The following is a 14,708-nucleotide window of genomic DNA, read 5'->3' as shown; positions in this document are numbered from 1 at the left end:
TTTATACTGCGGTAAATGATTGCACTTGCTTTAAAACAAACACGTGCAGAATCCACAACTTACCTGATTCTGAGTAGTCGCTTTCAACTACTAAGGCTGGGTTATCGTAACCGTGAAGGAGTTTAATGGACGGAGGGCTGAAAGAAGATGCATTAATTGTTACTCGTAGAAGTTTATTTAGATCTGGCCACCAAATTACTGTTCGTAAAGTAGGGTGGGAAAAGACGGGATACCTTTAGTACATAATATCCAAATATCCTGATCGTTTCAAAACAATTACCAACGGTCTATGGGAGTCGTGAGGATACGTTTTATAATTCTTTAAACGTGTTTTGTTTACTACCAAATTGTACGAGAAAATAAAATGTAAGTGTGTCCTATCTTTCCCCATCCTACTATATGCTATATATATTGTTCTTTGGGGTAAGATGGGATAAGGGTATAGCACATATATCCCGTATATTGCTTAATCGTGATTTTTAATATTAAATGAAGATACGGTTATTCAATTCTGTAAACATTTTTAGGATACTATATCAAATAGTACTACAAAAGAGAACTAAAATATGTCCCATATTACCCCACCCTACTGTATTGCTCTTTTATTTTGACATTTGGAATATGTGTGTTTTCTATTAACAGCGAAGGGTTACAAAGTATTGTATTTATAAACGACCCAGGTGTATGAGAGTGCGTTAAACAAATAAATTATTGATTATTTTAAGTTTAAAAAAGTCACGTGGGATTTTAAAAACCACAAACATTGAATTTAAAAGACTTTAATTAAAAATTGATTTTACTCTAAAATTCGTGAAATTAATTTTGGGTTCATATCATAAAAGTAAATATCATAAAAGCAAAATCGTTTACCTTAATGGTGTTTCTTCGTCAATGGTTCGGCCAACAACTGCAACAAATTATAACATTCTATCTTTAAATCTAAAGTAATGCAACACATGAAAGTTATATACTTTTAAATTGCGTTAAATAAATAGGCTTGGTAAGAAACTAAATACTAAGAGTGATTCATAAAGTTTGGCACCATCGGTCATATGAATGCGAAGCCATCCCGTTTTAGAATTCCTCTTATATACACCGTTTTTCGTTTTGTTTGCGTTAAGTGTTGCGCACATGTAATATATCACAGAACCCAGTGCTTCCCACGATAAGGTATAAACATTTCGTATTATATAATTTTACTTATTAGGCGTGAATAAATATTTTGGGATATTATTTAAATGAAAAAAAATGGGGAGCACTGCACATTGTATGATCATGTACAAATATTTAAAGTTGTATAAAAGTATTACACCATACATGCGCGATACTTCCAAAACGAACACCTCATTTACAGTTTATGAATTGTACAAAAATTTATAATAATCCTTATTCTAAATTATATTTATTCATGGCCTACTTAAGATATATAGCTGCGCGGGTGAGATGGGACATCTTTTCATACCATTTTCTCTTCCCGTTTGGTAGTAAACAAAAAATTATAAAACTGTACCCCCACCACTCCCATGAACCGTTGTTAACTGTTTAAAACACGATCAGGATATTTGAATATTATGTGCTAAAGGTGTCCCATCTTACCCCACCGTACCATATTTAGCTAGCAATATGTTTTCTTAACTTAAACGTGTTTTGAGAGTTGTTTGTTATTTTAGGCCCCTTAAATCCTGTTTGGTTTATACGAAGTTTAAGAGGTTTAATTATTCCCATTAAATGTGCGCGTGCCATCGGTGGCTTTATTAATGGCGGGTTTGTATTGATTTAATGACAACTGACGCAGACAATCCTTTGTCTTTTGTATAATTACAACTTCCACATTCACCAATATTGAAGTGCTTTGATCGCATTGAAAGTTAGAAAGATATACGAAGCCAGTCCTAAACTTAATGACAGATACCACCGAAAGTTTATAGTTGGAATACATTTAAAATCAGTTTGCAAAAATGTATTTCTTTTTGCATCAACTCAATGTCGTGAATTTATCGTCTTACGAAACAAAAACTCCAAACAACCGGAATTATCTTGGAAATAACCATGGTATGTATACGGTAATATTACTTTCCCAATGCTAATGTTATACCAAAAAAACAAACAGATAAAACAATTAGTAACGTAGTTAGATAAACGTTTCAAACACTTTTTAAGTGTTTTCTTGAACAGTTGTGCATATATCAGCTCTCTATACCTTGCGGCTTAAGGGCAAACAATACACATGTTTGTGTCTACATTACCAGTAATTGTAAAGTACCTCAACTAATATTACTGCATAAGAATAATTATAATAACACTGCATAAGCACCATAGCTTTCCTGAATTTAATATTACACTCAATGCTAAACAACGTTCCTTGGCGAAGCTTACACATTCCAACAACAACAGGGCTGTGCGGAATTTTGAGCGTAATCAAGTGTTGGAAAGATCGTATAATAGACAAAACCGTTTCGAACAACTTTCAAGTGCACTCCTAACGTTCTTGGGGGATTGCCTTCTCTGCGATGGTAAATAGTAAATCTATCAGCGCTGTGAGTGCTACACGAAAATGAAGGTTCTGTGTTTTCTCGTGTTTACAAAAGATGAGTGTTCGATTTGCTGAGAGAATAGATTTATTGGTTTCATTGTACCTGTGTATAGCATACGGTTAGCAAATAAGGATAATGAACGTATTTACTTTCAATGGCTCATAACATGGATACAGTTGTCATCAAATATAGAATGAAGAAGTAAGAATAGCACAAGGTGATAAAACAAGTAGAAAACATCCAAAATAATTCAAATTTGGTAGCAAAGCATTGCACGACACAATTGATTTAAAAACACAGTAATTTTCAACTTGCATCGTATCATACGTTCTAGCTATGTTATGTATTTTGTAACGTCATTACGTACGACGTTGAGACAATGACGTCATTGCTTATGACGTCACCGAGGAACTGTCAATCTGTTCGATTTACCAGGGTATGTTCGAAACCTCCGGGACTCTGTTGGTAGATCCGGTCTGTAAAGAATTCCATTTTAACAATCATTTTTAAGAAGAGCACGTGTTACAAAATAAAAAAAAGTTTAAGTTAAAGCAGTGGTTTCCAACGTAGAAGGAATGACTGATTATCTTGCGTTTAACACATTGTAGGGTGGGTTAAGATTGGACACCTTTTTATTCTATTTCTCGAAATATTTGGTAGTAAACAAAGAACATTTAAATAATTTTAAAACTGTATTCTCACGACTCCCATAGATTGTTGGTAATTGTTTAAAGCACGATCAGGATATTTGGATATTGAGTGTTAAAGGTGTCCCATCATCTTCCACCCTACTATTATGTAAGTTAAAACCGCCATATAACGATTTTTGATAAAATTACTAATATAGCGATGAGTCGCGCAGTAAAACTATTTGTTCATCAAGACAAATCCTTGGAAAGGTTGGGAAATACTGCTTTAAATAAACTTGATGAAACAAATAATAATGGTTTCAAATTCACACAACGTAGTTACCTGACAGTCAGTGCACTGTTAGATCTTCTACAAACGTCTTCTGTGATATTTCGAAGTATTTGTCGACGCCGATGAAAATTCAGGCATACGTCATCGTCTGCGTAATTACGCGATATGTGACGTCATGAATTAACGCTCTAGTGCGCACGCGCTTTACTCGAACAAGGCGAAAACAAACAAACTAATATCGAAAGTTAATTATTACCCATGATAAAATTTTAACTGCTAGATCATGCTGTCTTAACGTTTAAATACCTCAACCATCGCTACTGACTTTTACCGCAATTGTACTTTAACTAAAAAGTGAAAAATGAACGCGCTTAAGTTTGCACAAAGTATATGAAAATTAAAAAAGGCCAAAAAAGTAGCTCTCTTTTAATAATCAAATAATATAATATATAATATGTCTATGCTTACCCATCATTCGTCTTCTGCTTGAGAAATGGGCAAATGAGAATGAATATACTAGAACAACGAGACACACTGCAACGGTGGATGCGATCACAGCTCCTATCCAACTTGTACCTCTACTTTGGATCGTAGCTGTTGTTGTACCTGAGCAAACAGATAAGCTTTAACATAAGGAGATATTTGCGTTACACAACCCATGCACAGCCTGTTCGTTGCATAAGAATATAACGGCAACTTAGTCTGACTGTTTATGGGTATGGACGTTCGTTGCATAACAAGATTATTGTACGAGTTGTGTCTTTACGCACATTTTTCTTCATTTCCATCTCAGTTTGTTTTAAATAAACGCAAGTAAATGGGAGATTTTGTTGTAATTTTTATTGCATCGTGGGTTTGCCAACCACGCTTTTATTTTACACTTTTACTAATTTGACATTTTAAAAAGAGGTTCAAAATTAATTAATTTTAAGTTCAATTTTGTATTAAATCATGTGGGGCTATATTGCAACAAAAAAGAAAGTCGTGCCGCGAAGTAACTTGACCAATGAGACAATAAGACACAATTACTTGCCTGGGAAGTTAGTAGGGAGTGATGTAACAGCCGAGATTGCTGTTCCGCATCCTGTGTTGACTCCCCAACACAGCCTAACCCTCAAATCCCAAGTATGTTGTGATGATAATGTCACTTTACATATCTCTGTCCAAACTGCAGCACACCAAGTGAGCGGTCGCCAAAGGTTTCTGTAGAACAAATATAAAAGGTTAGTGGTTGAATTAATGGTACAATGTATCTAGCATGCTAATTATACAACATGAAGTATAGTATAGTAGGGTGGGGGAAGATGGGACACCCATCGCCTACTAAAGATAGCTTTAGCAGGCCATGTAATATCTTTAGGAATATCTTTAGTAGGCCATGGGACACCTTTCGTTTTGTTTTCTTGTCCCATTCTGTAGTAAACAAAGAACAATCAAACAAATATAAAACCGTATCCTCACGACTCCGGTATTGACCGGTGTTTATTGTTTAAAACTCGATCAGAAAATTTGGATATTAACAGAGTGGCTGTTGATACAAGTCAGACGCCACTGGAAATTTCCGTTTAGGAAACAATATCTACAACAATTTGACATACAGCACGCTAAATATTTGAGCCCACTACAAAGGCGGCAGTTTCATTATCAGATTAATTTTCCTGTCAGGGGATTTCGCTTACCATCGATTTGTGGATTTCTGTTTACATTGGCAGGTAAAAACAACGTGTTTAGTGTTGCCGGATTAAAAATCTAGGTCATTACCCTTTATTCATTCTTGCTTCAACCTTCACGCATCTGGGAACACTGCTTGAGTTCCAGGACAACAAACGTTCTTCCAAATCTTCGGTCAGCCGCCAACGAACGCAACCCCTGATGACGTCATAAATGACGTCACGAATCCCCACGTCATTGACTAGAGAGGTAGGGACAGTCGTGGTAGGAACGAACGTTGTTTTAGTTGGTGCTGGAGCATGTGGTGTGTTGGATGGCAGTTGATTGGTTTGGGTGGTTGTGTTTAATAATAGGGGAATTAGCGTCGCTTTGACGGAACCTGTGGCAGTTATAAGGTTAGGTCAGTGAATATAATTATTTGTGGTCAAACGTTTTATAACACGGATGTTCTTTACACCCATATGTCATGTTGTAGATAACTACTTTAGGAACCGTTTTTAATGTATGATTGGCAATTTGGACAACCCATTAGTGACCTCTGGGTTGGAGCAGTTCTTGCAAAGTGATTGCCCAAGGACACAAATACGCCCACAATGGTAGCAGCGTTGAGAATCCAACTAAAATGCTTTGAGAAGGCAGGCGACCTAATCCAATTGCCTACTACAAAAGCCTAAAAAATAAGGTTCACTTTTTAGAATACCCACCAAACGTTGTGATAATAATCTCTTCCGATTTCTCTCCTTGCCCTGCTTTGTTTCGTCCAAACACATACAGCGAGTAGGTGGTGCTTTCGTTTAATGGCGTAATGTAACATGACGTCAGCTCACATGACGTCACGAGTAACAGACTCATGGGAGAATGAAGCCATATTTCGCAGAAGAATGACTCGCCATCCAAGAAGTCTGACGTCACAGACCAACTTATAGTTATGCTATTTCTATTAAGACTTTCCAATTTGAGGTTGGCGGGTGGGGGTGGGACATCTGGAAAAAATATTTGTTCCAGGTAAATATTTAAGCAAGTTTATGTTAATTGTTATGTTTAAGTTTTTGTGCAAATGTTTGCTCTTAGTTTTCAAATGTGTATTCGCGGCAAAGTTGTTAGCGCACCTACCTATGGACAATACGGGTTCGACGATAAAATGTAGCAATGGAAAACATGTGTTTTTAGGACTCTGATATGTAATTACTCGTATGACGATATGAAACACGTGAAAAACAACCTGTTTTATAAAGACTGTCGTTTAAAATAACTTGCATTTATTTAAACACCACTGTGACCTTGACCTCATTTTACTTAACACAAGTTTGTGTATGTTTGAACTTAAAGCATGTTAAACAGAAAGCGAATTGATTCACACAACATCAATAACTTAATCATTATGTAAATTACTCGAAATATTTTATAGGCAAAAATGCAGCCAATCTTACCTATTCTAATCAAATCAAAATAAATTTTATCTCTTCCCAAAGTATTAGAAGAAGAACAGTAGTAGGTCCCAAAATCTCTGATCCCAACACGAGATATCTAAAACGTATAAATAAATGTGATTAAACGATCGTTTGATAAAAGCATTTATAAAACTTATAGTATTGCGATTATTCGTATAAAACTTGGCACCCATAAAAATATATGTGTTCCATAACATTGAGTCGCCTAATTCCAACCCCTCGGAGCTCTAATGGTTGGTTTAGAAGCTGTTGGAAAAACATATTAATAGTGAGGAACGGTTAGTAGGAAAAGTTATTGTCAAGATGGTGGTTCAGGGTTAAAAGCGGTAGAATAACGATGGTTTCACATTGGAAATCTCAGCTTGACGTTATCCTAGATATTAGATGTCGTCGAATCTTTAATTTTCGTGTCACAAACTTACAAATGACAAGAAAACACTAAATGTAAGCTATGCCTAACACTCCAAACGTTTATACATTACCATTAACATGCTCTCTAGCGACGTTTCTGTTCGTTTCGATTCAATGACGTATGTGCGACCTCTTGTTCCGTTTCGTATCATGCTGGATATCCCAATACCTGATGACGTCATTAATGACGCATGCGAGTGTGACCATTCAAGTTCTGGAACCGGATAACCCGAAGTTGCACACGTCATGTTGACGTCATCGCCAATAACAGCACGAAGACTTGATGATGACGTAATAATGTTGGACGGAACTGAAATTTTATAAAAAAAATGTATGGAAGGGTAGTTATTTTTATTTGTATGGCAGCTGTTCCATATCTCGTGCACGTTACGAGTTACAGCATATGTAATCTTGCGGTTATACATTCTTTTTGACACTAACATTAAAAATGCGCTAAAAAAGGCTGGAATGGAGCAATTTCCGTTAAGTATCTTGCCTAAGGACAAACTAGCCCAGGATGGTAGTAGCGCTGAGCCTCTCATTCGTAACCGAAAATGTATATACGCATTCATAAAATATAGGCATTAAATACATAACCAACTTACAATGTACTCGAACTTTGGTTTCTTTAAAAATCATTCCAAGATAGTTGGTGACGTGGCATCTGTATGAACCACTGTCTGTTGACGTCATATTTATCAAGTGAAGGCTTGTGACGTCATTTGTGACGTTTGATGTTGTGTTTGTGACGTGTGCAGTGATTTTGACGGAGTCTTTAAACCTGTGGATAATTATGACGCAACTAAAACTAAGCAAATGAATGAATGTAGCGACAGTCATTACCACATGTGCTGTTATATTTCACTCGCTTACGAGTTATTATAACTTTTTAAGTATTTTTTACAAGGAGTTTTTTGTTTTAATGTATGACTGACGATTTTAAGTTTTTAAATAACCCATAAGGAACCTCTTGGGTTGGAGCAATTGCAGTTAAGTTTCATGCCAGAGGACGCATACGCACACAATGCTGGTGGCGCCAACGAGACTTGAATCGTAAACTCCAGGTAGTCGGGGGTGCTAACCACTCTTGCACGGCGCCTGAAGAATTACGTAGAAAAAGTATGACGTCATATGTTACCATGAATAAGTGGGCGAAGGCAGAGAATCAGCAACACATGGTAGTGTGACGTCAGTGCCAATAATGACGTCATAAGCAGATAGCATCATGCGCGTAAAATGTGGAGGGTCTGAAAAATTGGTTGAGTTAAGTTTGTGAACCGTGTGATTATATGTATCATAGATATATAGCTGCGTTTCATCTATTTTGTAAAGTTATATAATAGCAATTGATACTTACATAAAACTCGTACATCAACTTGGCTTTTCTGTGGAGGTCCAATCCCATTTGAAACTGTGCAGGTAAATGTACCCGCATCACTTTGCTCTACTGGTTGTACCACGATACTGCCGTTCCCGTAAACCATATATTTGTCGTCGTTGCTTTTGCTCAAAGAGGATAAAGTTTTAAATGAGGGGGTTTTCCACTCGTACCAAGGCAGGGGGTTTCCCGTCCCAAAGCAATGAAGAACAAGGGTTTCTCCCACCACAGTATCGATGACGTAACTTGATGACGTAGTTGAGTAGTTAGCTGCAGCAGTGTACGGATGACGTGATATTTTTGCCGGGTCTAAAAGTTTGGAAATATAAAATTTAGCAAGGAACATATTAATACTTCTCTTTTTTTAAACGGACTTCTTTAGTTTCACGGATTGACCATGTGGGGGGGGGGGGGTGCAGCCGTAAAGTAATAAAAGTGAGATCGTGGCATTACTACAGGGAGTTATACACGCAAAACAGCATTTTATTAAGTTTAAGAAACAGATTGTAGTCCAAGCATTACCAGCATAGCAAGATAATATTCAACTCAAATATTTAGTTGAGTATCCACGTTGTTTCAAAGTTAGATTATACTTACACCGAACATCCAAAGTAATGTTGACGACATCTTCGTTCCCAATCCCATTGTATGCAGAACAAGTGTAAGAACCAGCAACAAGACGTTTCACTTCTTTTATCTCAAGTTTAGTTCCATTCTCAGTTTTTGAAATCCTGTGGTGAAACTATTGTGTGAATTCTTATGAATGAATGAATGAATGTAAATTTATAACACGGGTGTTCTGTTTCATACACCACGTGCCCGTTACCACGTGTGTGAAGAATTAAGTATGGCTGATTTTTGGGGCAAACCATTAGTGACCACTGGGTTGGAGCAATTGGTGTAAAGAAGTATTAAGTGGGCTTGATATCGGCATATACAAAAATTTGAAACCGTAATTATTAAACGCACATTTCACTCTGAAAATATATCAGTTGAGGTATACCAAAGGTTCTTCGTTTCACAACAATCCCCGCACAGTTAAAAGTAAAACATAATAGTGTGTTTGAAGCAATAATGACAAACAAAGTTAAACTTACCGTAAATATGGCATCGTCTCTTTTGCCTGGAACCCAAAGTAAGACGACCTAGAAAGCACATAGACTTTAAAAGTCTAACATAATATTGTGGGATATAGCATAGCAGGTTGGGGTAAGAAGGTACGTGTTTTCATTCTCTTGTATCGTCCCGTTTGGTAGTAAACAAAGAATATTACAGACTTATATAACCATATCCCCACGACTCTAAAAATAGCGTTAATAATTGTTAAAAACACGATCACAAAATATAACATATAATGTGCCAAAGTATCCTTCTTACCCTACAGTATTAAGCAAGACATTAAATTGGATTTGATTTTACAAGTGACAAAATTTTGATTGGTCGATTTAAACTACACCAATAATCTCCACCAGTCACATTTATTCTTACCATCCGAACAAATCGATCGGTTGTCCCTCATAATACCACTTATACGTCACATTCGAAGGAACCGCTGTAGCAGATAACTGCATTGTGATGTCATCTCCTTCTAAAGTTTCTAAGACTCGAAAATGATCGCCGTCAAATTTTGCTTCGTCTATGGTGGGAAGGGAAAAAACAGTCAATTTATAAGTTATAAAATTTATTATATATAGGTTTTAACAAAATGTACCGTATATGTCTATCTAACAAAGTTGCGCGACGTTTGAAATTATATAGTAGGTTGGGGTAAAAACAAAACATCATTCAAGGAATTATAAAACCTAATCTTCACGACTTCCATAGACCGTTGTTAATTGTTTAATTATTTGCTAAAATGTGTCCCGTATTCCCCATCATCCTACTATATAATGAAGCCTTGATTAAATTTATTGCAAGACACTTACGGTTAAGATGTAAGCGAAAGAATATTTGATTTGAACCAGCTTCGTTACTCGCCACACAACGATATCTGCCTTCTAATCTTTCAATGAAACCTTTGATATAAAAAATTATTAAAATGCTGCGTTTCTCGTAAAACGTAAAGTGTCCTATGAGTAATCCAACGTTATTATAGAGACGGAGTAAAATATATGTGCATATAGGTATCCCAGCACTTTATGCTGCAGCGTATAAACACAGGCAGCGTGTTTGTGGGTAAAATGAAGATTTATAGTATATTCTTTACAGGAATAAAGTTCTATACGGTATGGCAAGATGGCTGGATGAAATAAGCCGGAATTTGCCCGTTGTTTCATACCATAATATATATTTTATCGTTTTTGATTTTTTTGTGATGTTTTTCATTTACGATAATAAAGAGTAATGCACAAACCAAATGTTTCATTAAAACAAAGATGTATACGTTTTACAACTATAGTTACCGTTGATGTAAAGTGACTTGCCATTCACAAATCTTAGTTTTCTTCTATCGTTCTCATCATTTAGTGGAACTTCTTCAGAATATGGTGGTTGATGGTACCTTGAAAGATCGTATTAAGTAAATTAATTTCATAAATATTTTTTGTGCAATATATAGTAGGGTGGGGAAAGATGGGACACTTTTTCATTATATTTCGCATAGCGGGCCAATGACAGTCGTTAAAACAAAGCTGTCTCAATTTATACACCTCATGCTCACAGGTTACCACTTATATAACTTTGTATTTGACTATTTTTTCCCCATGTAATTTAAAATTTGGTCACATACGCGACGGAGAGAGATTTAATGTAGACAATATTTTGACTTACCAAATATAAGTTATGTTATCTGGCTTGGCGTCTGCTTTACACGGCAGTGTCGTCACGTCACCCTCGTTTAGATATAACGTTGTGTTTCTACGTTGGTTGAACACCGGGGGATCTGCATGATTTAGATTCGTAAGTTTAAACTATTCTAAAGGGGTTATTCTTACAAAAGAGTGCAAACTATTTTAATGAAAACAGACCTGTTTATCTTCTACAACATGAATCTATTTTACAAAAAATCAAAATATAATTTGAAATTTGTTCTTAAAATCGGTGCAAAAACAATTATCTCCGCAAGGAATTTATATAAAAAGCCGCTTTTTCAAAAAGTCTGCCTCAGATGTAAAAAAAACTGGTAACATTATTTATTCTATTGCCTCATTTATATTCTCCATACCGAACTCCATTCATAATAGCCTACTCAGTAAAAATAGACATTCCGTTGTTTTTTTTACTTACAAATAACAGTTAGTTCAGTTACAGATTCGTCTTGCTCAAAACTTGGCAATGGCGTCACCTGACAGCGATACCTTCCTTCGTCCGTTTGATTGACAGGTTCTATTTCGAGTGACGCAGCACCTACCAGTCTCAGTCTAGGTGATTCCCCTTTCTTTGACTACACAGAAACAATACGATTTCAATGAACAAGAAATCTACTTAAAACGTTTATTTGGACTTGATGTATATGAATGATGGCTAGCAAAAGCATGGGGGGAATTTCTAAAAATGTTACAAATAATAAGAGTATTTACATTTAAAAGATTAAAGCGTTTTTAAACGGGTAAATTCTAAAAGACGGGACAAATTATCATTCTATTTTTTCGTAACTTTTAGTAGTAAACAAAAAAAAGAATACTGTGTTCTAAAGGTGTCCCGTCCATTCTCACCGTACTATAAAGATATTTTTGGTTTTGGTATTAAACGACTATTGATTTTATGAAAAACAACAAGTAGGATAGTTTACCTGAGAGTTGAACACAGTTGTTGGAATGCCAGTAACTTGATCAATCTTCTGCCACAGAACTACGAACATTGTATCAGTTGGATTCTGGTGCTTATACACGCATCGTAACACCCCTCTGCTGCCCTCTAACGCAACCTCTTCTTCAGCAGTTGACACTCGTAAAGTTACAACTGAAATTTACAGAAAATATTCATTTTAGAAAAAAAACAATTGTTGATAGTAAGCAAGAAGTGTAAAACGTTAAAGACGAAAGTCTTGTCGAAAATTATTCAAAAAACAAAGAACTCTACAATTTGCAAAAAAAAAACATAGAAATAAATGTGGTTTTAAAAGAAATTTTCGATCATGCGAGCTCTAACACGCCAAGGCACTTTGCATACGAATCTAATCCGTTTTGATCGCATTAAATATCATATGGTCACCCAGGGACACATATGTCTGCACTATATGAGCATATGCTGCCCACAATTTTGACGGCAAAGATATTATTTACCATGAGCCATTATACGAGTTGTTCAGTTTTTTAAAGAAACTAAAAGGTGTCTTTTAACAAGACAAATAAGGATATACTCTGATGATTTTTTGCAGTATATTGCAGAACAAACGTCGGTCTATTTTATTTTAAACTCGTATTAAATAATATAGTGGGGTGGGGGAATAAGATGGGACACATTTAACACATAATTTTTAAACATTCTGATCGTGTTTTAAACAATTAAGAACGGTCAATGGGAGCCATGACCATGCGGTTTAATAATTCTTTGAATGTTCTTTGTTTACTACCAAATGAGACGAGAAAATGGAATGCAAAGGCGTCCCATCTTCCCTCACCCTACTATACATAATATAATATACTGCGTAGCCACAAAATAGAACCCAACTTACCACAATGTGAAACACTGAGGCTTATTAATACTCCGTACATGAAATAAACTTGAAACATCGTTCAGTTTTCTAAGTAGCATGGTCAGAAGAATAAATTTACCCTAACGTTGAAAAACATCCTTAAAATTCAAAACACAAGTTAGATATTTGGAGTTAGTCAACTTTAGTTTAAATTACTGACCCCGGGCTTGTTTGGCTGTATGACCTCACCCATTTAGAATATAACAGATATTTGACACATCATAGTTATAACTGATGGTAACTTATTGGTCTGATCGTTGTAACCAATAACCATTTGCTACATACAAATCTTCACACGACCTCTTACTAGAAATGTCCTTACAACTAAATAATGCTTCCCTTAAAATATAGATAATTTGTTCTAAACCTGCCAGCTATTTCAAACTTTAAACAGCTTTCTGTTTGCGACGGATCTTCAAATCATTCTCTTTTATTTCTCACTACAGGGATGTTTAGTTAAATTGGGAAAGAGGGGACACTTTTAGCACATAATATCCAAATATCCTGATCAGGTTTAAAACACCTACAACAACGGTCTATGTCAGTCGTGAGGATACGGTTTTATAATTATTTCAATGTTCTTTGTTTACTACCAAATTCGACGAGAAAGTAGAATAAAGCGGTGTCCAAACTTCCCCCAGCCTACTATCTATATAGGCAGCTTCTCTCTATCCTAGTTGGGCAGATCAAGTCACTGCATCTACACTATAACAAAGAGATCTCCTTCGAAAAATACTAATCATAAACATTTCCAAAAATGTGAAACTGCCCTGCCATTATAAGCTCATAAATGGAATGCTTTTTGCAAAACGCTTCAGACACGCTTGAATGCGCATAGATCCGATTACGTAATGCAGCATATGTCGTCATCGTTACGTCACACAATCCCGATTAATTTAGTCTTAACCGGATTTATTTGTATGTGGCTTTGGTTTGGTGCTGGAACTTGTAAACATAAGGTTTTGAATCGTGGGAGTCACCCTAAGAACGATAATGATTTACGCTGAGTTAACTCATAAATCAAAACTTTTCCTAATGATGTCTTATTAGCAATAAACCGATATGCCGACATAGATTTTTGGTCACTAGTATAGTTAGTGATGATTATCACTGTTTCGCTTTTTCCAAATCGTTTTAAACATCAGTATAGTAGGGTAGGAAAAGTTGGGACACCTTTTCATTCTGTTTATTCGTTCGACTTGGTAGCAAACAAAGAACATTTAAAGAAAAATAAAACCTTATTCTCGCGACTTTTATAGACCGTATTTAATTGTTTAGAACACGATCATAATATTGTGATATCATATGGGGTAAAAGTGTCCCATTTTACCCCACAGTACTTGGCTGTAATGTTCCTGTTGAAACTGACCAAAATAAAGATAATTTCCATGTTCATATGTACGATTATCGTCATTTCAAACGTTAAGCCATCCTCAGTGATTTTAGATGCTAAATGCATAGATCACATATAAATATCGAATGTCGTGTTTGTATTGAAACTTACCAGAGATTCCGTGTTTTATAAAACTGAGCTTATTATATTTTACCTGAAACGCATATAACCTAATAATACCATTATGAATAATGTGAGTATAAGCCACCATGTTCAATAAGGGGGACGTATTATATGTTATATCGAGTTTCAACCACGAAATAATAATTAAACTTACATAAAATGTTATTCAACTTGTCGTTTTAGAATCCAC

At 35.6% G+C, this 14,708-nt stretch overlaps 1 protein-coding gene and 1 long non-coding RNA gene across 2 annotated transcripts in view; one reads left to right on the top strand and one right to left on the bottom strand.

Annotated features, from left to right (window-relative positions):
* The window catches only part of LOC149729374 (uncharacterized), a 28,927-nt gene extending 15,787 nt beyond the window's left edge, over window positions 1–13,140 (bottom strand). The window contains exons 1-20 of the mRNA XM_089887299.1: window positions 12,982–13,140; window positions 12,097–12,266; window positions 11,592–11,748; window positions 11,136–11,247; window positions 10,769–10,866; window positions 10,292–10,381; window positions 9,855–10,002; window positions 9,464–9,511; window positions 8,964–9,097; window positions 8,346–8,675; window positions 8,127–8,235; window positions 7,594–7,769; window positions 7,060–7,298; window positions 6,557–6,653; window positions 5,831–6,109; window positions 5,217–5,505; window positions 4,489–4,658; window positions 3,924–4,061; window positions 871–907; window positions 64–137 (exon numbers count right to left, since the gene is read on the bottom strand). Coding sequence (XP_089743425.1) covers window positions 64–137; window positions 871–907; window positions 3,924–4,061; window positions 4,489–4,658; window positions 5,217–5,505; window positions 5,831–6,109; window positions 6,557–6,653; window positions 7,060–7,298; window positions 7,594–7,769; window positions 8,127–8,235; window positions 8,346–8,675; window positions 8,964–9,097; window positions 9,464–9,511; window positions 9,855–10,002; window positions 10,292–10,381; window positions 10,769–10,866; window positions 11,136–11,247; window positions 11,592–11,748; window positions 12,097–12,266; window positions 12,982–13,039 — 2,953 coding nt within the window. The 5' untranslated portion in view covers window positions 13,040–13,140. The remainder of the gene's footprint in view (window positions 1–63; window positions 138–870; window positions 908–3,923; window positions 4,062–4,488; window positions 4,659–5,216; window positions 5,506–5,830; window positions 6,110–6,556; window positions 6,654–7,059; window positions 7,299–7,593; window positions 7,770–8,126; window positions 8,236–8,345; window positions 8,676–8,963; window positions 9,098–9,463; window positions 9,512–9,854; window positions 10,003–10,291; window positions 10,382–10,768; window positions 10,867–11,135; window positions 11,248–11,591; window positions 11,749–12,096; window positions 12,267–12,981) is intronic.
* LOC149729375 (uncharacterized) lies at window positions 1,598–2,613 on the top strand. The gene is made up of 2 exons (XR_016385911.1): window positions 1,598–2,052; window positions 2,395–2,613. It is a non-coding gene; the product is annotated as an uncharacterized LOC149729375 (long non-coding RNA).
* Window positions 13,141–14,708: the final 1,568 nt, after the last annotated feature.

Source organism: Ciona robusta, chromosome 10 (genome assembly GCF_009617815.1).
Source record: "Ciona robusta chromosome 10, ASM961781v2".
Taxonomy (NCBI): Eukaryota; Metazoa; Chordata; class Ascidiacea; order Phlebobranchia; family Cionidae; genus Ciona; species Ciona robusta.
The sequence above is the reverse complement of the archived record's forward strand: the minus strand, read 5'-3'. Positions and strand labels throughout refer to the sequence as shown.